This window comes from Protopterus annectens, chromosome 14.part0, assembly GCF_019279795.1.
Source record: "Protopterus annectens isolate FY-2018-M chromosome 14.part0, PAN1.0, whole genome shotgun sequence".
Classification (NCBI taxonomy): domain Eukaryota; kingdom Metazoa; phylum Chordata; order Ceratodontiformes; family Protopteridae; genus Protopterus; species Protopterus annectens.
Window position 1 is genome coordinate 347,084,844 of NC_056748.1, and position 25,084 is coordinate 347,109,927.

General features: G+C 40.5%; 1 protein-coding gene across 1 annotated transcript in view; it reads right to left on the minus strand.

Annotated features, from left to right (window-relative positions):
* LOC122788980 (SEC23 interacting protein) overlaps positions 1-25,084 on the minus strand; it is a 1,679,302-nt gene that overhangs the window by 1,106,196 nt on the left and 548,022 nt on the right. Inside the window, exon 6 of the mRNA XM_044056073.1 lies at positions 22,777-22,897. Within this exon, the coding sequence (XP_043912008.1) occupies positions 22,777-22,897 (121 nt within the window). The remainder of the gene's footprint in view (positions 1-22,776; positions 22,898-25,084) is intronic.

The following is a 25,084-nucleotide window of genomic DNA, read 5'->3' on the forward strand; positions in this document are numbered from 1 at the left end:
TGAAAGGTCAGTTGTCTTGTTAAGTCCCTCTAAAGCAGACCTTACAGGAAAACAGTCAATAATCCCACTCGGTTTCTAGACAGCAAATCTAGCTTGCAGGACTCTGAAAACAAGTGAATAGGTAGTTAAACTGCTAATTCACAAATGCTCTGGGATAAGACATGCTTGAAAAAGGCTGTTTTTGTTGAAACTACCCTTGTGGAACAGGCTTTATCTTGTCCCTCCACAGTTCATAGGTTCAAAAGTGTGTACCAGGCTAATGACCACTACAGCCTTTTTAAGCCTAGCTAAGCACCCCAAATTTCTGACAAGTTCTCGTACTTTTGTTAAGCATATGCAGAGTCTTGGGAGATTAAACATTTACAAGCAGGATCCTACGAGATGAGCTATTTACAGGCTGCCTGTGTCTATTAGAGACATAGGTTCCAAACCAGGGATGAATTTCCTGTTCCCCTTCCAATTGCCCACAGAAAACTTTAACTGGATTAAGAAGGAATTTGCTTTGCATGCATGGGAAGCCTATTAAAAAGAAGAGGTAGTCTCTGGGATACATACATGTCTCTCCAGCATGTCTTGTTTATATCAAGGGCAAGGTTCAAGCCTCTGGAACAGTTAATTCTGGTGCTGTTTGCTTTGCGGATATGTAGGAAGTCCATCAGGGTGCGGTCTGAAAATGCCTTGTTTGTCAGGCACAGATCACACCTCGAAAGCCTGTAGGAGATAGAAAACAGAAATAGGGCTTTGAGACAGTATGCACAGGACATTCTACTTATGCCCTGTATTCTGTCTCCTCCTGCATGGATGTTCCAATTGCTAGATGTACCTGGTTAGGTATGTACCAAAGGGGACACTGTACTCACTGAAAGGTCTGATGAATGCTGAATGCAGTCTTGCTATTACTTAACCAGACACTTTTACAGGGATTGTTTAGATACCAACTCACCCTCCTTATCATGAGCAAGGACCACAAATAACTAGTGTGCCTGGCTCAGAGACTTGGCCCTGCCTAAACAACACTATAACTGTCTGCGGCACCCTCTCTTCTCTAACTTTTTCCCCTCGTCAATTTTGTTTTTCATCTGTCTTCCTGCTGCTAGTCTGGTGATCTCTTGACTGCCCCTTGATGGGGGGGGGGGCAACTGTTAAAAGATAATTCCTACTATGACTGGGGATGGAGGTGAAAAAAGTTGTTCTTTACTCTTCTCTCCTCCAGCTTTCACCACATCTTCTGTGTAGGTTCACAAACAAGAAATCCCTACCCAAAGCAGCATTCTGCAGCTCACTTTCAACAGGTTTTGTGAGCACCTGGATTCCAAATCAGATAAACTCCCTCTTCTGCCTCAACAAGCAAATTAAATTACTAGCGAAAACCTCCAAAGCCAATTTTAAGTTGGAACTAGCCTCAAAAACAAAGGGAAACCACAAGTACTTCTTCAGCTACATTGGGAACCTCCATGGCAAAGCCCAAGTTTATTCCAAACTAGTACTTAATGATACCACTTACACTGATCCTGAGGAGTTAGCCAACCTGCTGGCTGATAGGTTTAGCCCAAACTTCACCCCCTTATCGCCCCCCCCAAGGCCCAAACTTCACCCCCTTATCGCCCCCCAAAGGCCCAGTCGACATCCCCGATGCTTGTCCCACACCTCGCATCTCTGTAGATCAAGTGTTAAAGGCACTATCCAAGGCGAAGAACACAGATTCCATGGGACCTAATAGTATCCCAGGCTATATTCTGCACCATCTCCAGCAAGAACTAGCTTCACTATTGAGCACCCTATTCAACCACAGCTTAACTACAGGCTTCTTTCCAGCAGAGTGCAGAACTGCCATTGTCGTCCCTTTGCACAAAGGTGGTATCACTACTGACCTGGGTAACTATCGCCCAATCAGCTTGACAAGTCTGATCTGCAAAGTCATGAAACGTGTTATTATGGATCTCATAAACAAGGACATATGCAATCTCCAAGCACTCAAACCCCACCTGATTCGGATTCGTCAGGGGCAGATCTTGCCTACTGAACCTAGTTGACTTCTTTGAGACTGTCACCAAGGCCCTGGATGAGGGAAAGTCAGTACATACAGCTTACCTTGACCTGGCCAAGGCCTCTGACACAATCCCTCATTCGGGCATCATCGAAAAGCTAACACAACTTGGTCCTAATACCTATCTAGTCAGATGGGTGGCCAACTGGCTCATAAATAGGACCCACAAGGTCAAGATAGGCGCTGCCACCTGGAACCCCTGTTTGGCATACACTTCTCAGAGGTCCAGGCAAAGACAAAGGGCCTGTGGCTGACCAGGTTTGTGGATGACTGTAAGTTGGGTGCTGTCACTGACTCCCCAATTGTTGTTATCATACTGCAAGATGGTCTCACAGCTACAAATGACTAGTGCCAAAGTCATGGCCCTTAAGTTAAATGCAAAAAAAATGTATTATCATGCCATTCGCAAAAACATGGCCCCTACTGATTACCACATCAATGGCAACTCCCTAAGCACACAACCTGTTGTGAGAAACCTGGGTATTCAGGTTGACAACAATCTCACATTTGACCATCATGCAGTTGTCAAAAAAGCATTTTACTTGGTTCATCTCGTACGTAAAGGGATCGCATCCAGAAAAAAAAAGGTTATTACCTCTCTGTACTCCTCCCTTATTAGACCTATAATTGAGTATAATGCCCCATTTGGTATGTACCTCTCCAATCACCTGCACCAACTGAAAAGGCCACAGAAATACCTCACAAATAGAATCCATTGTCTCCAAAACCTATCCTATGCAGACAGGCTTAAATCACAATCACTATACTCTGTATCATACAGATTGCTCAGAGGTGATCTGTGTCTCGCCTACAAGGCAATGTCAAACCCCGGCCTACTGGAGATGCTCCATATCCGTAAGTCTAACTCCTAGTGCATTACCCGCTCAATAGGCCTAAATCTAATATGCATTAACAAAATCTGCTGGAGAGACAGGTCTGTCTCCCAGAGGCTGCCCCGTCTCTGGAATAGAGTTCCCATACATGTCAAACAGAGTACCTCTCTGACCCTCTTCAAACGCAACCTTGATTAGTGGATGGGAAACCATAAATTTGTTCCAGGGGTTCCACCTTTGTCCCTCATTGACAGGGGTGACAGGTGCTTACTGAGGTTTCTTTTTTTTTTTTTTGGATAAACTCTTGGCTGTGCTTGTAAGGTCTCCAGGGCCATTAGCCTAGTAATCTCCTATGATCCTATGAAAAGTCATGGGATCTGACCACCAAACCAATGGACACCACTCCTGAAGCTGTAGAAATTTCTTAGGTGCACTTAACCACATGCCTTCCCACCCTCTGGGATAAAGTGCCAGACCACAGATTTGTTATTTTAGGGACTTGTTCTGTATGTCTGCAAACATTAAGTATCTTATGATTTTTTTCCCTTACATTTGACCATGATTATCTGGCAAGTAATAGCTGAAGAGTATACTGTGTCATGCCAGTGATATCCACTTCACTGCTCTTCCTATCATCTTGGAGTGTAGTATATCCTAAGACTAACTTGGAGTCCTTAGATTCACTGACAGAAATTGATGTCCACTGCTGTTTTCTTCTTTTTAAAGGTATTGATTAACTTGAGCTGATATGTCACTTCCTAGGATGATGCAATACAGCATCCCCAAATGCTTCAGATACCTAATGGACTGCCAGAGACACATGATTAACTATAAATGTAAAATCCTGAAACCAACATTAGACCTTTGTATGTAGAATTCCAAAATAAGTCCCCAAAAATCAAAAATCCTGATGTCTGCCCAGTTAATCCAGATGGTGGGTAGGCAAATTGGTAAGTGTGGCTATGATGCAGTAGTTGTATCTTCAAGAGCTAGACAGCCTGGTTGTAGTCTAACTTTCTTTTATTGGCATCAGAAATCTTTCTCATCTCAGACTTAGTGCTCTCTCACTCGTGGGGTTTTCCCTACATATCATCAGGTAGAGAATTTGAAGAGACAATACCCTTTTGTCATGTAAGCTGGAACTGGGGGGAGGGCAACATTTGAGCTGTGTATTCTAGGTTTTCCTCCTTACAGTCCACAAAGTTTTGAGGTATAGCAAGAGTACTTCTCAGGCTTATGCTATTCTGAGGGTACGAGCATCAAGTGATATAAGAAATCTTCAGGCCAGTACACAAAATTTCATGAAAGCTTTTTAAGGTCATGAATCAATTGGAATGGTGTTCCTGTTTCCTGTGACAAGGCCAAAGTACAGCATGCGCGTTGTTTTGGGGGAACACAGGCCTGTAGAAAAATCTTCTACAACACCTTCCCTGGTGGTTCATTTCCACTTCACTGAACCCTCTGGCCTTGATTCTTGATTCAAATGGCCCCAAGACCAAGGAACCTCTGTAATTTCTCTCCGTGGGCCTGCTTAATGCAGGTCTGCCTTTTTGATTTACAAAATGTCTGATTTACCAGTCTTATAGTACTCAGTCAGAAAGAACATGCTAGAAGTTCCTTGCATATCTGCCTCCAAAGGCAGAAGACAGAGGATGGCAAAAGTATCAACCACCACCATACTGTACTGCACAGCTATCTCACAGGCTTTAGTTCCCTCAGGCCCATGGGATATCAGAGTTATCCTTTTCTCCCTACTATCCTTTTGGTGGGTCATCTCTTCCTTCACCTCCTTATGGCAGTGCTCCTTTTTTCATAGGTTCATAGGTGTGTACTAGGATAATGCCCCTGGAGCCTTTACAAGCCTAGCCCATAAGATTACCCTGGCATCATGCCATCCGACCTTAGTTCCCAGTGCCTCTGTTGAGCAGAGCCACTGGAGTGATCACCGGGGTGCATTTTCTATTTCCCATCCATTCGTCAAGATTTCTCTTGAGGAGGGCCAGTGATGTGCTCTGTTTGACATGCATGGGAAGTCTATTTCATAGCATGGGCAGTTTCCGGGTTATGAACCTGTCCCTCCAGCTTGTTCTGTTGATTGTGGTAATGAGGTTGAGGTCTCTGACGCGTGTGGTGCGGAAGGATTGGGATTTCTTTAGATGTAGCATTTCTAACAGAGATGGGTCAGACATGGCTTTGTAAGTCAAGCAGAGCTTGCCTCTAAGTAGGTGATACGAGATAGAGAATAGTTGGAGTTTTTTTGAGTCTGTCCATATAGGACAAGTGCTTAAGGCCTAGGAACCTCTTTGTGAGGTACATTTGTGGCCACTCCAGTTGTTGCAGGTGTCTAGTGGGGTACATGCCAAATGGGGCATTGTATTTGATGACTGGCCTAATGAGAGAAGAGTAGAGGGAGACAATGACCTCTTTCTTCCTGGATGCAAAACCCTTAATAATGAGATGTGCCACACAGAAGGACTTTCTGACCACAGTGGCAATGTGGTGGTCAAAAGAGAGGTTGCTGTCAACCTGTGTTCCCAGATCTCTTATAATGCCTTCTGTGTTCAGTGGACTACCATCGATGTGGTAATTCATGGGAACCGGGTTTTTCCCAAAGGGGATGACGACACATTTTTTAGCATTGAGCTTAAGGCCATGGTTGTGACACCAGTCGTTGGTCTCCGTGAGTTCTTTCTGTAGGATGTCAACATCACTTGGGGAGTTAATAATAGCTCCCAACTTGCAATCATCTGCAAACTTTGTCAGCCAGAGTCCCTTTGTGTTGGCCTGGACTTCAGAGAAGTAGTTATCAAATAGGAGGGGACCCAGGACCGAACCCTGTGGGACTCCACTCATGACTGGTTGGCAGTCTGACTTGGAGTCAGCTACTTACACATTGAGAGTTCCATCTATGTGCCAGTTTGCAACCCACCTAGAGATACAGGGGTTGATGCCTAGCTTAGTAAGTTTTTCTATGATTCCTGATTGTGGAATGGCATCAAAGGCTTTGGCCAGATCAAAATAGGCTGTATGAACCACCTTGCCATCATCCACAGTTCTGGTGATTGATTCAAAGAAGTCGACCAGGTTGAGAAGGCATGATCTACCCTTCACAAAACCAAACTGTGTGGGATCCACAGTTTGGAGATTTCCTATATCCTTGTTTATTAGGTCCATGATGATGCATTCCATAGCTTTGCATATCAGACTCGTCAGGCTAATGGGGTGAAAGTTCCCAGGGTCTGTAGTTGCTCCTCCACTGTGGAGAGGGATGACTGTAGCAGTGTGCCATTCGGTAGGGACAAAGCCTGAGTTGAGGCTGTCATTGAACAGGGCACACAGGTGATGTGCCAGTTCACTTTGTAGTTCATGTAGAACACAGCCAAGGATACTGTCAGGTCCCATAGAAACCGCATTCTTGGCCTTAGACAGTGCTGTTTTAACCTGTGCAGCAGTAATACTAGGTGCTTGGCAATCTACTGGTATTGTTATTGGTCCTTTGGTGGGGGAAGAGAGGGGTAATTGTTTGTGTGCCAAAAACTATTCAGACACCTGTATAATGACTTCCATTTTCTTATGCATTAACCACACTTAGCATGGTCACTCTGCTTCTTCAGATTTTTCTTAAAAACACACACCAATCTGACAATTTACAAGGTGCAACTCTCCTAGACAAAAATCCTTACATGAGATTTGGCACCTGCATTCACAAGCGCTCTTCAGGCATACACGACATAACCTATAAATCAGATATTATTTCCCAGATAAGGTTCACTAGCAAAACTAACAATGCACATTTAGAAAAAGATTTTTTTTCCCAGTGAGGAACATACCTTTTGGCAGACTCTTCACAACAGATGTTCTGTGGTCATAGGCCTTAAGTAAGCAATGGTAACTTTCAGCCTGAGCAGTTCACACACTTGCATCAAAAAAAAAAAGACAGACGATGGCACAGACCAATGCCCACTTTTAAGCAGGATGCAGGCTCACATCCTCAAAAGGTGGGAACTCTGGACCATGGCCTTGCTTAAAGAGATCTATGGGTCAGTCACACCAGTTGGGCAGATGTCAACCTGTGGCCAATTCTCACAGATCAGGAACAATGCTACAAGAGTCTGTATGAAAAATATCTACTTGTACCAGGCTGAAGAAAGTACAATTGTATAAGTAAACTTAGCATAACAGTTTATGTTTTAATGATTACTGTTACAGTAGCCTTTGCTATATGGATTGTATCCTGCACAGGATACAAAAGAATGACAGCTTCCAAAGCTTCAAGGGCACCTTCCATGCACCCAAACTGTTCGTCAGCTTAAGCTGAGCAGACAAAAGAGACTCATTTGGGTGCCAAACCCATCATAGCTTTTATGCCAAGGGAGAGATGGGGGCTAAAGCCCAGAAAAGGTCAAGACTAGGAAAAAAATACATACATCTACATTTAAATATACATGTGTATCCTTATCTGGCAACAAAAACATACATGAATTGGGGGGGGTGGAAGAAGGGAGCAGCTACTGCAGTAGTGATCAAACACCTACAATTATGGTACTTTTACTTACACAAATGTCCATTGCTTTAGCTATACAGGTAGACTACCACAGCTTAGACTGATTAGGGGAGGAAGATGAGGGTCAAGGAACCCCTGCAGAATGCACCTAGCAAAGCTTTTCCTAGACCAGGAGAAGGTAAATTGTATACAGTACTTTGTAAAACTATTCACAAAGGACCAATTGCTACTTCAAGAATGTTTTTAGAATCCAACAGTTTCCAAAAAGCCATAGATAAAGTCAAGGCCTTGGTATAATAAGTCTTGACCCTGCCTAGAATTACTTTGTTGTTTTGAGTATAACAAAAGGTAATAGCATGAGACAACCAATTTTAAATTGCCTGATTTTATACATGCTTTATTTGTTCTTGCCTTCAGAAGTAATGAATAGTTGAACAGAGTTTTTGTTCTGTCAAGATACTATCAGAGTTGTCTGTGGACATCCAAGGTATGGAGAATCCTCTCTCCCTCATTTTCAGGTTCTGGAAAGAGGGCACGGAGATAGATAGCTAGACTCAAAGTAAACTCAGATGACACTTTAGGTATAAATGATTAGTTCTCAAGAAAACCCTATCTTTATGGAAAGTGAGATAAGGCTGACCCACAATAAGAGCTTGCAACTCGGACACTAATTACTCTGACCTCTTCCAGAACAGTAACACTGTTTTCCATGTTCATAGCAGTTTACTAGGCTATCGACCTGGAGGTCATTTCAAGATTAGCCATTTCATCCCACTGTAATACCACAGATACTCTAGTCAATACTCAGGACTGTATTGACTAATGACTGCCCTTGTCCAGGAGGGTTGTAGGCCCTATCCCTGGAATAAATTGACAGTGCCCCATCTACTCATCCAGGTTCCTTTTGAAAAGTATCATAGAGGTGCTCTGTTTCACATGAACTGGCAAGCAGCCTATTCCAAAGATGCAGCAGTCACTGGGAAACAAATCTGTCCCTCCAGCTTATCCTACTCAAGTCGCAGGCTATATTTAAGTCCATGAAATGGGTATCTCTAGTTCTGTTTGATTTACGGAAGTGCAGCAAATTCATTTGGTTTGGTTCAGATATTTCTCTATAAGCCAGGTGTAAGTCTCCCCTAAGAAGTCTATACGATACTGACTATAGTGACAGGGACTTTAGTCAGGTGCGTGCAAGGCACATGCTGGAGTCTCTTGATCTTCTTTGTTAGAAACCACTAATACCTCTCCAACTGCTGCAGGTGCTTTGTGCAGTACATGCCAAAAGGGGTGCTGTACTCAATTATGGGCCTGATTAGTCATGAGTATAGAGGCGTTATAACCTCCTTTGCTCTACAGGCGATGCCTTTGCTAATCAAGTGTGCTACGTAGAAGGCCTTCCTTACTACAGTAGACACACTGTGGTCAAAGTTAAGGTCGCAGTTTAGCTGTGATCCCAGATCCCTTACCACCTCTTAGGTATCTAGGGTACTGTTATTAATTTGATAGTGTGAATGGAACACTGTTTTTGCAGAAGGGAATGATGATGCATTTCTTTGCATTTAGTTTGAGACCGTGACTAAGACACCAGTCGCTGGTCTGTGTAAAACCCTTCTGAAGTATACTGACATCATTTGGGGATTCAATAATTGCACCCACTTTGCAGTCATCCACAAACTTGGTCAGCCACAGCCCCTTAGTTTTGGCCTGAACTTCTGAGAAGTATATACCAAACAGTAGGGGGCCCAGCACTGATTCTTGTGACAACCTACTGGTGATAGGTCTGCTGGTTGATGTGGCATCACTCACTTTGATAATGTTTGACTGGTTTGTCAGCCAGTTGGCAACCCATCTTACAACAAAGGGGTTTACATTCAGTTTGCTAAATTTATCAGTAATGGCTGAGTGTGGGATTATGTCGAAGGCTTTGGCCAAGTTGAGGTATGCTGTGTGCACAGATTTGCCCTCATCAATGGCCCTGGTCACGTTTTTGAAGAAATCCACCGGATTTAACAGGTAGGATCTGTCTTGACGAAGCCGAATTGGGTCGGATCCAAGGTTTATAGGTGCCTACATCTTTATTTATGAGGTCCACGATGATATGTTCTATGGCCTTACATATGAGGCTGGTCAGACTTGTGCATCTGTAATTCCCTGGGTCTGTTGCTAAGCCACCTTTGTGGAGGGGAATAACTGTTGCTGTTCTCCATTCCACAGGAACATAGCCTGTGGTTAAGGCTGTGATGAATAATTTACTTCATGGTGATGCTATCTCATGCTTTAGTTTTGTTTAGAAGACAGCCTTTGATGCCATCTGGTCTCATAGAGGCTGTGTTTTTTGCCTTAGACAAGGCTTTAATGGCCTGCTCTTCAGATATGTAAGAGGTGGGGGGGGGGTTACTTAGGGGCAAGGTTTGTGGTAAGTTTGGAGGGGATAAGGGAGTGAAATCTTTGCCAAATCTGTCCACCAGCAGGTTTGGTATCTCTACGGGATCAGTGTGTGTAATACCGTTAGTCATTAGTTTGGCACATGCTTGGGTCCTAACTTTTAGGCTGTGTACATAGCTGTAAATGGCCTTATGGTTATCGTTGTCTGTGATTGCGAAGTTTTTCTCAAAGTTACCCTTAGAGGATTTGACATGTTGCCTTATTAGCCTGTTGAGGCTGAGAAGGGTGCTTTTACATTGTTGGGGCCTCACCTTAGTTTTCCTAGACAGCAACATTTTTCATTTGTTGTAAAGGTTGTTGATGCTGGATGTCCATCAAGGTGGCTTGTTTTAACTTGGGGCTCTGGCTTGATTCTCTCTGGAACAGCAGAGTCTTTACACTTTTACAAGTGATTGTACAGGGCTTTAGTGTAAGCTTTGGTGTAGTTACCGCTTCCAGGTGGGGGGGCCTGAAATGCATTTATACCTTCCCCTAGGAGGGTATAGTTTGCCTTGGTGAGGTTTTTTAGTTTGACTTCACCCTTTGTGAGTTCTGGTGTTAGTGCCAGTTCGAAGGTGACGGACTTGTCTTCTGATTTAACTAATACATACATACCTACAAATGTTTCAAGCATGGGGATTAAAGCCCTTCCCATAATAAATGTCCAGGCTGTTCTTAAAAATATCTAAACTAGTACTTGCTTTAAAGTAATTTGGTAGTCTGTTCCAAGAATCAGCTATTCTGTCAGAGAACCAATTAGTACACTTCTCATTCCTATAGAATCTTCTACATAGATTATCTGATGATTCTCTAGTACTTTTTGAAAACCCCAAACATTCCCAGAGGTAGTTGTCCCTAAATGCCCTATATACCTGAATAAGATCTCCTCTTAAATATCTGTAAGAGACGCTGTACAAGTTCAGATTTTTAGTCTTTCATAAAAGCATAGATTTTTACATCCATGGATGCCCTTAGTATATTTCCACTGTACTCTTTCCAGTTTATTCATGCTTGTTTTCCTATAGGGTTTCCATATTGTTTATTCCATACTCAAGTTTGGGTCTAATGTAACTAACAAATAATGACTTCATTATGTTTGATTTCCTAGACTTTATAAATCTTTTTATACAACCTATAGTTCTATAACTATCATTAGCCAACTGGATGATATGATTGGAAAAACTCGTAGCTGAATCTACCCATATACCCAGGTCCTTAAATGAGTCTACAGTTTCAATCACTGTGTGCTGCATTAAATATTCACCTTTCAGTTTATGTCTCCCAAATCTCATATGCTTAGTTTTTGATGCATTTATCAACATATTATTCTCCTGTGCCCAAATGCTCAATTTAGTCAAATTATTTTGCAGACATGCCTTATCTGTAACGCTTGTAATCAGTTTACCTAATTTCAGGTCATCAGCATATAGACTGTAGAACACCTCAGATGAAAAAGTAAGGTCTGAAAGATGCAATCTAAACAAGTAAGGGCCTAGTAAATAGCCCTGTGGGACACATTGACTGTAACCAAGGATTTCACCTGTCCAGTTGTTGTGTGATACTTGCCATTTCTTATTTGTAAGCCATGCAGCTATCCATCTTATCAACAGTACATCAAAACCTAGTTGTACTAATTTATTGATCAGTGTTTTGTGCATGACCCTGTCAAATGCTGAAGTTAAATCTATATAAATCACATCACAGCACAATTTTTCATTCATAGCTGTTATTATATTGTTATAGAACATCATGTTACAGGTGGTAATAGATCTGTTTTCAACATATGCATGCTGATATATGGTTTCAAGTCCCAACCTATCCAGTTCTGACAATAACTTATCCAATATTACCTTCTCCATTATTTTTCCACAACATGAAAGTAGACTTAAGGGTCTATATGATTCTGGTTTGTCCTACTCCCCTTTCCCTTAAAGACAGGTTTAATAAGTGCATGTCTCCAATCTTGAGGAATCTCCCCATATTTATATGACTAGTGAATAACAGATGCAATAGCAGTGTAAGTTCTTGCTTAAGTGTTCTCAAGTCATTGTTACTTATTCCGTCTCCTCCCTGTGCTTTGTTTGGATCCAGTTTGCACAGTTCTTTTTCAATATAATCTAATTTGATTCTAGTATCTGGGGTTACCTGGATGTCACTAGGACAACTTACCACCCCTTTTGTGGAGCCAAATTGTTTTGCATAAGATTTTGTAAATATATCTATAATCTGCTGTGTCCAAGTATAAATTTTAGAATCTGCACACAGTTTATCAGTTTGTGTATGTATCTTTACTCCTTCCATATCTTATGCATCTATAAAAAGGGTTCCTATTATGCTCAATATCTTTATATAAATGTTCTTCAATTTTTTTTTATCTTGTCTAACACTATGCTTAATCTGTTTGTCCAGCTCGTTTATTTCAGTTTTCAAAGTTGTAGTTCGATCTCTCTTCAATTTCTTATATTTTTGTCTCTCACCTTAATCAGCTATCTTGTTCTTATGGAAATATACCCTCCTGATGTTATGTGCCTAGATCCTGATGTTAAACATTTTTTTGACTTTTTGCACTCAATTTCTCTTTCAAAACTTTCCACATTCCATCTGCAGTTTTTTCACTGAACACCTCACTTCAGTTAGCTTTATATAGTAACTGTTTTGCTTCCCTATAATCTGTAATTAACCTTCTGTGTATTGGCTTAGATTTCAGTTTGGCAGAATTATATAGCAACAAATTAATCCTTATCACCCCATGATCACTGCAAATCAATTGTGGTAAAACTTGACTTGAAGTTACAGTAATTTCTTTGGGAACACAAACAATATATAGATTATTCCGTCCCCTGGTAGGTTTTTTTTCAATCTGAAGCATTTGTTGTTCCTGAATATACTCTGTGAATAATTTCTTTACTAACATTGTTGAATCAATATTATTCCAGTCTGTTTCTGGTAAATTTAAGTCTCCAGCTAATATTACTCTTCCCTCCTGTGTTTCACGTAAGAAATGTAGGAATTCCTCTAGGTCATCTGCAATTGACTTTGGTGGTCTGTACACTCCAACAATTGTTATATGTTCCAGGGTTGTCTTTATTGTCACAGTTACACAGTCTATAGTATTGGTGTTATCACTGAACATGTAATAATCACAAGTCTCATAGCTATCTTTAATCCCTATCATAACACCTCCACCTGATTTTTTGTTATAATGTCTGCTACAGTAAAAACATTTATACCCTGACAGAACTGGTTTCCAGTCATTGTTCTTTAAGCATGTTTCACAAACTATAACATCAATCTTGTGGGAACGTAGCAAGTTTTCTAATAAAAAAAACTTTATTATTAATGCTCCTAGAATTAACAACCACCACAGCTGCATCAAATGTTGCTATCTGTGAACTGTTACATTTTTGACCTGGCAAAAATCCTAGCTATTGTTTGTCAAATATTGCAAAATATCTGCTGCAAAAATTATCTTCCCTGATCTAGATAAATGCACACCATCCTGTCTGAACACGTGTGCCCAAAAGAAGGCTTGGATGCGCTACACATTTCCATATTTTAAAACAGGACTTTTTCCATGTAGGTGTTTATCCAAAAAAATCTTTTCATTCACAGTTACCTGACTATCCATTCTATAGGTGATTTGTGAAAAATACGTCTTAACACCAGTACAAGCTATATTATCTAGGAGGGCTGTCAGTTCCTAACAGTCCAAGAATCTTTGTTGGTGACATCACTTGTACCTACATGAATAAAAACAGATCCATACTTCCTTACATTAAGGCTTGTTTCACATCTTTTATTTTTGCTCCTGGCAAGCATAACACTACTCAATGTTCATTATCATCTCTGCAAATATAAATATCAATTCCTCTAATAAGTGAATCTCCAATTACAAGAATATATTTGCTGACCATCTCTGAAGAATCTTCAGCTTCTAATACAGCCATTTCTGCTCTACCAATTGTTACGAAGGATAGATCTTCATCACTATTAGTCTTATTAATTCCACTGTTTTCACTGCGTATTAAATTCTCATCCAGCTGGCATTGTAAATCCACAATTTGAACCATGTAGTCAACATCTGTCTTTCTCTTCTTTTTTCTTACAGTAATGTTCTTCAATCCTTCCACGTTCAGTTTTGATTTCTTCCTTTTCACCTGCCCCTTGCCTCTTTTTTTCTACCTTTTCCATTGAAAAGGTGATGCCTTTTTCCTGTAGACTGAGGGTTTTCTGACAGATATCTTCATTCCCTGTCACCAGTGTGTTACATTAAGCAGAATCCTTTTTACTATGTATTCTCTTTCCTTTACAGTCATTATTCAGTTTCTTTTTCTTCCTTATTTGTTGTAAACTTCTTCCTTTCTTTCTTTGTTTCCATCTAAACAAACTGGATCCTCAGCTTGCTGAACACTTGCATCCACAATTCCATAGTTCTCAGGGCCCTCATCATGTTTCATAGGAATTGAATATTCTATGCCTAACATTATTTAGTTCAGCAGTCAAATCATTAATATATGATGCAACAGTTCTCCAAGCCATGCCAATTGCACATGTGCACTCATCATCAAGTCGAGATTTGCTTCTAACAATGGTAAGCAAATCATCCAACTTTTGACACGAGGAACAAAGATCAGCAGTGTTATCAGCTGTTACCTTTAAATATGCATAGCATTTATTACACTGTACTAGATACCTGTGCATTAGCAAATTGTTAATTGCATACTCATTTAAGGAATCCATATTCAGCTTTAATTGAATAAAATATTGTAAAGGAAAAAAAATTACACAAAGTCAGTAGCAAAAAATTCAAAGGAACTTAAATCAACTTCTATGACAAAAATTATACCAGCAATATCCAACTAAAGAATAAAATACAATAAAGTTATTCTGACCATACCAGTTCTACCAGCCAGACAGAAGTTGTAATTTCTTTACATCGCACGCGCAGTAGCTTCTGCTCACTATAGCTCGCAGTTGCGCCTCCTTTTAATAGTAAAAATAAATAGAACTTCTCTTACCAGTCAACTCCACAAGAAATCACAAACCAAGACAGGATGGTTTTGATATGCTCAGAATTTTCCTCTCTGCAGTCATGTAAATTTATAGCTGTCTAGGCCCCTTGTGGTGGCTAGAGCTTGCCTGTCCAAAACCTATCCCTTTCTCACAACCAAAAGTGAAACTAAAGGTAAAACAACAAAATATGAATCAAAGTAAAGCTTGTTAATAAGCAGTCTCTTCCACTTATAAACAGTTAAAAATAGTTATAACAAATGAAATATTAATTCAAATAAAACTTCTCTTACCAGTCAACTCCACAACAAATCACAAACCAAGACAGCGTTGTTTTGATATGCTCAGAATTTTCCTCTCTGCAGTCTGTGTAACTTTATAGCTGTCTAGGCCCCTTGTGGTGGCTAGAGCTTGCCTGTCCAAAACCTATCCCTTTCTCACAACCAAAATTGAAACTAAAGGTAAAACAACAAAATATGAATCAAAGTAAAGCTTGTTAATAAGCAGTCTCTTCCTACCTACAAACAGTTAAAAATAGTGATAACAAATGCAATATAAATTCAAATAAAACTTCTCTTACCAGTCAACTCCACGATGAGGGTCTGACAGCTGCGGTGGTATACCTGTTTGTCATGTTAGTGAGGACCAGCTCTAGAATGTTTGTTCCTCTTGTTGGGGTTTGAACAATTTGTTCCAGGGCATTTGAGTTAACAAAGACAAGGAACTTTTGGACGAGTGAGTTAGGGCTAGAGTAGGTTTCCCAGTTAATGGTGAGATAACTGAAATCTCCATGACCGGAGTGTTTGGCAATATTTGGATTGACTCCAGTTTGGTCAAGTGGGCCTCGTGCGCATCATGATCCACGGAAGGAGATCTATAACTAGCTATGACTTGAATGGGGGGGGGGGGTCTCACCCACAGTAATCTGAACTTGGAGTAACTCCATGGAGTTGTCCTGTCTAACTAGTCAAGTGGTGAATTTATCTCTAATACAAGTATAAACACTGCCTCCTTTGGTTCTCACACATTCATTTTGCAGTCTGAAGGTGTAGAAGGCACTGTAGACTTGCAAGGCCGGGGTACTCTCTAAAGCCTTGAATCAGGTTTCTGTGACTGCACAGACATCTACATCCTCCAGTGATAGGAGTGCTTCCAGGGTGTGCAGGTTTTACTTTAAGCTCCTAGTGTTTATCAGCATAACCATTCATTTGTTATGGCTGGCAATTTTCACATCAACAGTTTGTTTTTTAGACCTTGCCTAAAAAAGGCGCTATGGGGGAGGCAACAGCCTTTGCCAGCAGCAGAAAGCCTAGTGGTGCCAGGTGCAAACCATCTCTGGCAAAATAGTTAAGTTTGCCATCCCAGGCTGACAGAAACTGGATCCCCTTGGAATGACACCAAAATCTAAGCCAATTATTGAAATCAATCATTTTCTGTTTATAATGTGGCATCATACTAGGTGAGGGTAATATGCTGCCCAAGGCTTAGGACATACCTGCCTGGGACACATACTCAGAAAGCTCAATCATGTCTCTCTCTTCATATAGTCCAGTGAGGTACATCTCAGGTCATTCACTCCAACATGAACTATGAGAGTCATAATGGTAGTTGCTGTCAAGAGACTTGAGTGCATGCATGATCTGACGAATCTTGGCACTGGATAAGTAGCTGACTGTTACTTTCTTCTTATGTAACCTGATGAGTGGGACAGCCATGTGTCTCATTATGGAGTCTACAATAACAAGAAAATTTGGTTTATGAGTCCTATGCTTTAAGGGCTTGGTAGGTGAGACACTAGTGTTGCTATAAGTCTTGAATGTTGTGGGAACAGTGTTAGTTGTAGCAGTCTTGTGTTTTGGAGGTTTCTGGTGTTTTGGTCCTTTTTTTTTTGAGAGAACCTTCGCATGTGTTGGTTGTGTATTATGTGTATGAATAGTGGCACTATGTGCATGAGTACTGGTGGGTGAGTTGACAACCTCTTCAGTGTTACTGTTTCAAATGCTAGACAGCAGGGATTCAACATTCTTGGTGTAGATACATCTCTCACAATCTGTACTAGAGTGAGTTATTAGTAGAAAATTGCCATCGTACATGCTGCTACACTGCCTCAGGAGACTCAAGCCAACAAGGCTGGTAGCAGAAATAAGGGAAGTCCAACTGTCCATAATGCTAGGTTTGAAGAACTGTTATCACTTTCAGGAGTGATCTAGGAGGTGTTCTTTAGATGGGTGTTTCTGATGGGTTTTTTGGCTGATAGTTTAATAGGTCACAGCTCAGTAGCAATACTTCTTAGACTGGAAATACATTAAAGATGAGGACTACAATAATGTACTACAGCTGTATCTTAGGGAAAATTTGTCAAAATCATATGGCTGTCTATGGCGCATAACTGTGTGGCAGTGCGCGGTGCTGCAAACAAGCAGAAACCCACTCAAACTTGGGGCTTAAATACCAGAAGCTAAAAACTTAAAACTTTAAAAAGTTCAAAAGAACCAATAAGGGTGCTTATTCCAAGCCCTAGACCAATCTCCCTTCACTAGACAGGTTCCAATCAGCACACTTCTATCATAAGGGTTCAGAAGGGCGCCTTCTAATCAAAGATAGCTTGGAAAATGTGCTCAGAATACAACAGCTACAACAAACAGACACAGATGCAACAAACCTGTATCTGGATTATGCTACAACTGCTAGCTACACTAAATTAAGCAGGGAACACTAAAAATATTTAAACAGCAGAAAAACACCAGTGAGACATTTAAAACATGTTTTAAACAGTACAAAAGCAGCAAGACAATACTAAAGAATGTTTTAAATAGCAAACAAATCAGCTATTCAAAACACTGCTTGGTGGGAAAACAGAACAGATGCTTAGCAAACAGTGAAAATTAGCAACAATTACTTTGCAATCAGTGAAAACAAGCCTTTTGTATGCTCTCCTGGAACCCGAGTCTGCGTAAGAGATCCTTCATCCAAGTGAGAGATTCCTGACACTTGGAAAAAAAACTCTGAAAACATAAGCAAGTTGTCTAACTTAAGTAAACGTGAATACCTTGCAGTCTGCCAAATGCTATCACAGCAACTAGACACGCTAGTTAATCCACTGCTCCAAGGGTATTCACAAAAAGTAATACAGAGAAATGAAAATGTGATCCAAACACAGAAAAAAAATTAAGAAACATCTGAAATCAGAATCTACAGAATGTGGGGGGGGGGGGGACAAGTAATCCCCGTGGTATCCCCAAAGTCTCAAAACAACCCACTAAACAAGCTTAGTGGGTCCAAAAACAAAACAGTGTAAGAAACTTCTCTGTGTGGAAGATTTTCAGTCCATATATGTCTATTTAATCACTGCATATTCATCAGATCAGACAAAAGTAGTAGAAGTAGCGAACTTATACTCGTCTTAAGTAAAAATATATATATATATATATATATATATATATATATATATATATATAAATGAGGAGTAAGGGGCAACAAGTTGTGAAGGGATAACATTTTGAACTCTAGTACTATCACAAAAAAGGTTACAAAGGAAAGATCCAGTACTGGTCTTCGTGACTCTGTTCTTGTTTGGCATGAGAAATATTCTTGAATAAAACCCATTTCTTAACTTAGGAGGGAGAGCTTCTATTACCCACTGAGACAGAAATGTTGAATGACAATGGGAAAAGAGTTTGGTCCTGTAAATTTGAGGGAATGCCTGGAAAAAGAGGGAGAGATTCCTACTGCCAACTGTAACCTTGACTAATTACTTTCAGAACCCATCTGTCTGAAACTGTTGCCAAAGAGAGCGAAATGGTTGTTCAGGCTTTCTGGAAGGATTAAGGATTTGGTAGAGTGGGAAGGGAGAGGGAAGTCTTGTAGACAGTTACTTTGACTTATTTGATGGTCCTTTATTCTGGGGATTTCCTCCTTTGTTTTTGGAACGTCCCTGCATTGCTTTTTAAATGTTTGTTTACCAGTATCAGTGTTCGTATCTTTTGCATTTTGAAAAAGGTTCTAGGGGTAACATTAAACCACTAGGCAAACTTGCAGAAGGAAGACTGAACAATCTGATACATTGCTTGAATCAGCGTCTTTCTCATATCACACATTTTACAGACTTCTGCAGCAGGTGGTCCAAAAACTAACTCTTGATAGGATTCGGAATTTCAGCTTTGACATCTTCTGGAAGGTTTTGAATAACAACCAAGCAAACCTCCTCATGATAGCTCTAGGCATTACAGAACCATAAGTACGTTTCAAACAGTGGGTAGCCACTTCAGACACAAAAGAAATTAGGTTACACAAAGTAGTCTTTTCCTCATAAAAAAACACAGACTCCATACAATTTTTCATATTCTCAAGAGAGACTAGCTTAAACTTTAGCATATGAGCTTTATAGTAGAGAATTCTGAAAAGTGTTGCAGACGAAGAATAACCTTTTCCCTCATATTTATTAACACCTTTCCCATCCTTATCAGAAGGTAAGGAATTAGTATTAACCTGATGTTTAGCAGCAGCTAGTTTCGCTAGAGCAATAGCTGGTGGATCTGATCAGGGATTAGTATATAAAAAGGTAAAAGACTGAGGAACTTGATACAATCTGTCTGCATTTTTGAGGGCAGGCAAGTTAACAGGCTGTGACAAAAATATCCTCCAGTGCAGAAAGGACAGGAGGAATTGGAGTAGGCTTAGAAAAATCTAATTGAAATAAATCGTAATACTTCTTTAAGGATTGTGGAATGCCACATCTTACCCATTGAAACAACTGATTCACTCTGTAAATAGTTTCAGAAAAACAAAATCACTCAAAGGGACTAGCAGAAGCTATACTCTCCTAAGAATCTGAATCAGAAACCCAAGCAGACCAAACAGAATCTGCCTCTTCACAATCATTTTGTGATTCAAATTCAAGAACATCTTTAGAAAATGAAGAATCCCCTTATTCTCTTACCAGAAAGAGTTGAAATAAACAGTGAGATAAGCTCAATAAATTACTGTTATCCAAAGTGACTGAGATAGGAAAAAGTATGTGTCTAGGTTTTTGCTTCTTTTTGACAGTAATTTCTGAAGAAGCAGACCGACTTTTATCAGGAAAAACCTCCCTAGGGATAGGCATAGCAGTCTGGCTATGCAGAGAGGTATCCCCCCACCACTTCTCCCAGGACTGACAACAGTGGTTCTCCTTTACCCACCAAGGGCACTCCAACAGAGTAGAGGGGACGTGTATAAATCCCTGTCCATAGCAACTGCAGGGACTACACCAGCGAGAGCCTAGGAAAAAGAGGAATGGTCTGAAAAACCAGAAAAGGCCACAGCAGTGTCACTTTAGCAGCCTGCTGTGGTGGCCAAGGCTGTTTATTAATTTATTCCTTTGGTGGCTGGTAGAAGGAATAACCAAGAAACTGGTAGGTTATTCGATGGTTAATCTGAAAAGATGCCCGATTCCCAGGGAAGCTTGGCAGCAGTAGTTGTTAAAAGTTAGTAAGAAGTAAACATTTTCCACCAAAAACGCACTTTCCCCAGTCCACAAAAGTAAAATAGCATAAGTTTAACCTAAAAAAGGTAGTTTTAAATTAGTTTAAAAATCTTTTTTTCCACAAAAGTAAAAGTCATGTGACAGTCAATAAAAACATTTTTGCCTAGCTAAAAAATTGTATTTCCACAGGAAAAAGTTCAGTTTTTTATAAAAAGTAAATATGGAAGTCCTCCCCCGAAAGGAATGTACAGTACTGTAAAATCTTATCATAATAGTAGATGTTTCTCTCTTCAGTGTTGCAATATTCTTCACATAAGGGATCTCCTGCCAAGGATTGCCCAACTTCTGGCCAGTATACAAAAGCCTTTAGATTTTACAGGTGCTGTACATCACACATATGCTACCCATATAAGGCTTAGGGCATAAAGGTGACATACTGATGCAAACACTCAGAAATGAATCGTCCCAGGAGGAAAAGAATACCCTCAGGGATGAAGTAGAGCAAGTGCATTGAGAAAGAAACAAGAGAGAAGGAAAGAGGAAGCAAGGTCCCCTTGGCCAGAAAGGCAACAAAAGCACAGGGACAAGAGCCAATAAGAAGGGAGGCATTGAATACTGCAACATTGAAGAAAAGGACACTTACTGTTATGGTAAGATTTCACACAACTGTACTATGTCCTTCCATGTCCACTGCTGTACTATTCTTCACATAAGAGAGTACAAGAGCCAAGAAAAAAAGCTGGAAGGAGGAAGTCACATAGCCCTCAACAATATCATGCAAAATAGCCCTGGCAAAACTTGCTCTTGTCTTGGAAACATCCAATTTATAATGTTTACTAAGGACCAAGGAGAAGCCTCAAGGATGGACTTGGTGTCCAAACTCAAAAGCACCAGAGGAGGCAACCGCCCTAGCAGAATGTGCTTTACAGAGGAAGAAAGGGATTTATCATGAAAGGAGTAACAAAAAGAAATGGCCTTAGAAATCCAGGATGAGACAATTTGCTTAGAAACAGCCAAACCCAAAGTCCTGGAATGAAAGGAAACAAAAAGCTGCACAGACTTGTGAACTGCCTTCATTTTATCTATATAATATCTGAGCTGTCTAGGAAGATCAAGGTGTGAAGAACTTTCTCACTAGCAGACTGTGGAAAAGGAAAAAAAAAGATTCAGGGACTACTCATTAACCATCTTGGGCAAAAAAGAAGGAAGGATTATCCAAAGAGATGCCCTGCCTGTGAAAAACAAAAAAAAAAAAAAATAGGAATAGCCATGGCAGCCTGAAGTTCAGACACTCTCTTGGCTGAAGTGAGAGGTAACAATAGAACAGTCTTCCAAGTACAATGTTAAAAGGAAGCTAAACTAACAAAAGGAGCCCAAGTCAATTTTTCAAGTACAAAATTGAGGTCCTAAGAAGACAGAATAGGCTTTCTGTGAGGCCTGATATGAAGAAAGCCTTTACGAAATTACCTGACCTCAAAATGAGAACCCCCCCCCCCCCACACACACACACTACACTCTCAAAGTAGGCATCACAACACACAACCATCATCTTACCTGCATATACACAAAAGCAATCACCCTAATTCAAAAGCACACCATTACCACTCCAAATCAGGCACAGAAGATCCAATCACTCTCCTACAACCAAATGCTGCAATCACCATGTGATGAGCTAGCTTTTGTCTACAAACACAAACAGGACCAAGAGACACAACATCCCTTCTATCACACCAGCAAACCCTCACATAAAAACAACTCACCTCTCAAGCCTTGTACATCTCTCTCCGTCTCTCACACACACGCACACATACACAAACGCGCGTGCACGCACACACTCCTGTATGTCCTGTAAGGAACAAAATAGTTTCTATATAGAGCAAAAGACATTTAACCTATCAAGCATTCATGTTCATCCACACACTATCAATAAACATTTATGCACGATCAATACCCATGCTCAATGAAAGTATGGTCTAAAGCAGTGGAGTTTGATGAGCTGGCAGTTGGCCACCTGGTATACAGCAAAGAGGAGAGCACAAAATTATACAAAATTCCCACTTTCAGAATCTGGTATTAGGAATCATCTTTCAATACAGGCATAAGTTCTGCCCTTCAGATTCCCTTGCTGGTGCAAGCCTTTCAAGTTGCCATGTAAGCTTAATGGGCAAGTATGCTTCTTATAATAAGCACCATATATAACGGTGAAAAAAAGAAACAGATAAAGTTGACTGCCTGCTTAAAAATAACTAATTTTACCCCTCTAACTTCTGCAATCCTACATGAAACTAAAAATAAAAGAAAAAAAAATCAGAACTATGGCACTTAAGTGTGTGTTTGCTGCAAATAGCTGAAAAAAAATGGAGAAAGCTGCTTTTCAGTAAGTAAGTGGTATGACAGAAAACAATGTCTGTATCACAAGCAGAATATAATTTCAAGTCTTGCGCAAATAGCATTACTATTATTTCTTAAAGCAGCAGGACAGTATTGAAATTACCATCTGGGATTTCATCGTGATCATCATCAATTCCTCGTTTGACTACTCTAGGTCGAGTCTGTCCATCTGGTGTTGTTCCCCATTCATCTGGCACTGCTGATGGCTGGAACTGGACAATAACCTGAAACAAAAGTCATTAAATAATTGCTAGCTGCCAAATAGAAAGAAAATAAAATCCACAATAACAATGCAAACAGGAACAACATATTTTATTTTCACATTTTTTTGCACCCCTGTAGGACTAAACCCGATGGCTTCTTTGCATGCATCTAATCTGCCCATTTGTTTTACTGTGGCAGAGGCTGGGGATTCTTGGGCATATGAGAATCCTACAAGCCCATTTGTTTCTGCCCAAGAATCCTTCATGAGCTCAGATACTTGCAGCAACCGTCAGGTGGTAGGGAATGGGCCAGCCTTGACTTACACCATCTCCCCTGTGGCAGCTCTTCCAACCTGCACTGTAGCCGCCCTTCAAGGAATTCTCCGGGATGACAGTGTGACTGTACATGGCAGCACTGCCAAATAGACCAAAGTTCCATGGGACAAACAACTAGTGCTCCTACTAAATGTCACCCAGCTGATGGGCCAGAGCTAGCCCCCACCCCCCCAACCCAAGATGGACAAGCTGGCAGCATCCACTCACTTTCATCATCCTCTACCAGTTTTACTGGTGCTGAGGGCTGAGGTTGTATTCAAATTAATGCAGCTTAACTAGTACTATAAATACTACCTCTAAGTCTTTCCTGAAAAGAGGCCACTAGCCTAGTGAGACTAACCCAGTCAACAAAGGATAAATAAATAAAAAAAAGATAGTTTCAGCACAGTCAAGGGTTTACTTCCTCTATGCCACATATTGCCCTTCATTTTTACATTTTCTACTAAAAACTATAAATTAGTATACTACAATTATATGTGCAAGCTTCAACAAAGTACTGTATTTTCATTTCTGAAAAATAACATTTCATGCCATAAAATTACCAATATGCCTCTCAGCAGTGAGAACAGATCAATGGAGAGTACAGTTAGTTAGCTGTACCAATTTCCTTGAAAAGCAGTTTGTCTACAGAAAATTGCATAGCAACACTGCATTAAGTGCTCAAAATACTATAATAAACAAACTCGTACTTAATGCTAACAAAGCTTGAGCAAGTATTACATGCACAAAACTCCAAAACACATTCTTTTTTCCGAGTAAGGCAAGCCCCTACATAAGCGGTGGGCTTTATTCACACACACACACACACACACACACACACACACACACGCACGCGCATGCACGCACACACGCACACACACACACACACACACACCCTTTAACTTCATTATTTTAACACTGAGGTCACTCCATTTCAGAAAAACAGTTACCACTTAAACACAATAAATAATATGCTGTTCATCCTCTGGGGAACTGTGATCTTAAACTGCACTTCATAACACAAACCTGAGCCCAGACAAATCGCTACAAACACAACATCAAGTAAACATGCTAGATCACACGTAAAATGGGCACACAAGTTACAAACATATGAAGGAAACTCTGAACAGATAATTTCTTGCATAAGAACTTTCTTACTTTGAGTAGCAGTGCTGCAGCAAGTTTTCACCAACACTGCCCCCTCTCTCCTCTTACATCTGTCTGTGCTTGCCTCACAACAGAAGAAACTGAGCTCTTAGACTCAAACAGGCAGATGATATATTTAGCGAGTGATTTTGGTTCATAGGTTTACATCTGGCTAATGACTACCATGGTCTTTATAAGCCTAGCCGTGCAACCCAACCCAGTTTTGTCCACAGGGATCTTGGATGCCTGCATGGTTGGAGTAGGTTAATAAGGTGGTAGTTAAGGGTTATGTGGGGAGGGGGTATGCCAGATGGGGATTCATTTACTTACTGTCGACCTCTGTCAGAGATATGTTGGCCTGACCAAAGGTGAATTTGCGATTTCTCATCCAATAATCAAGGTTTTGCTTGGATAGGGTCCGGGATTAACTCTGCTTCATGTAGATGGGGAGCTTATTAAATTGTGAAGAGAGCCTTTGAGACACATATCAGTCTTTCCACCATGTTCTATTTATGTCTCTGGTAAAGCTAAGCCTCAGTGCAGCCATTTACATGTTTCTACAGAGTTTCTATAAAAAATTCTGTCCGGTTAGTCATATTCTCTGGTTTGGGGGAGCCATGAATTTTGACAAACTATCTCTTAACAGGATGCAATTTGCTTTGGAATAGTTTCTAACTGCTACAGGTGTAGTTAGGTTTTTCAGGTTTACTTTTATTTCAAAGGAAACAGCTTTGTAGTCTGAACTTA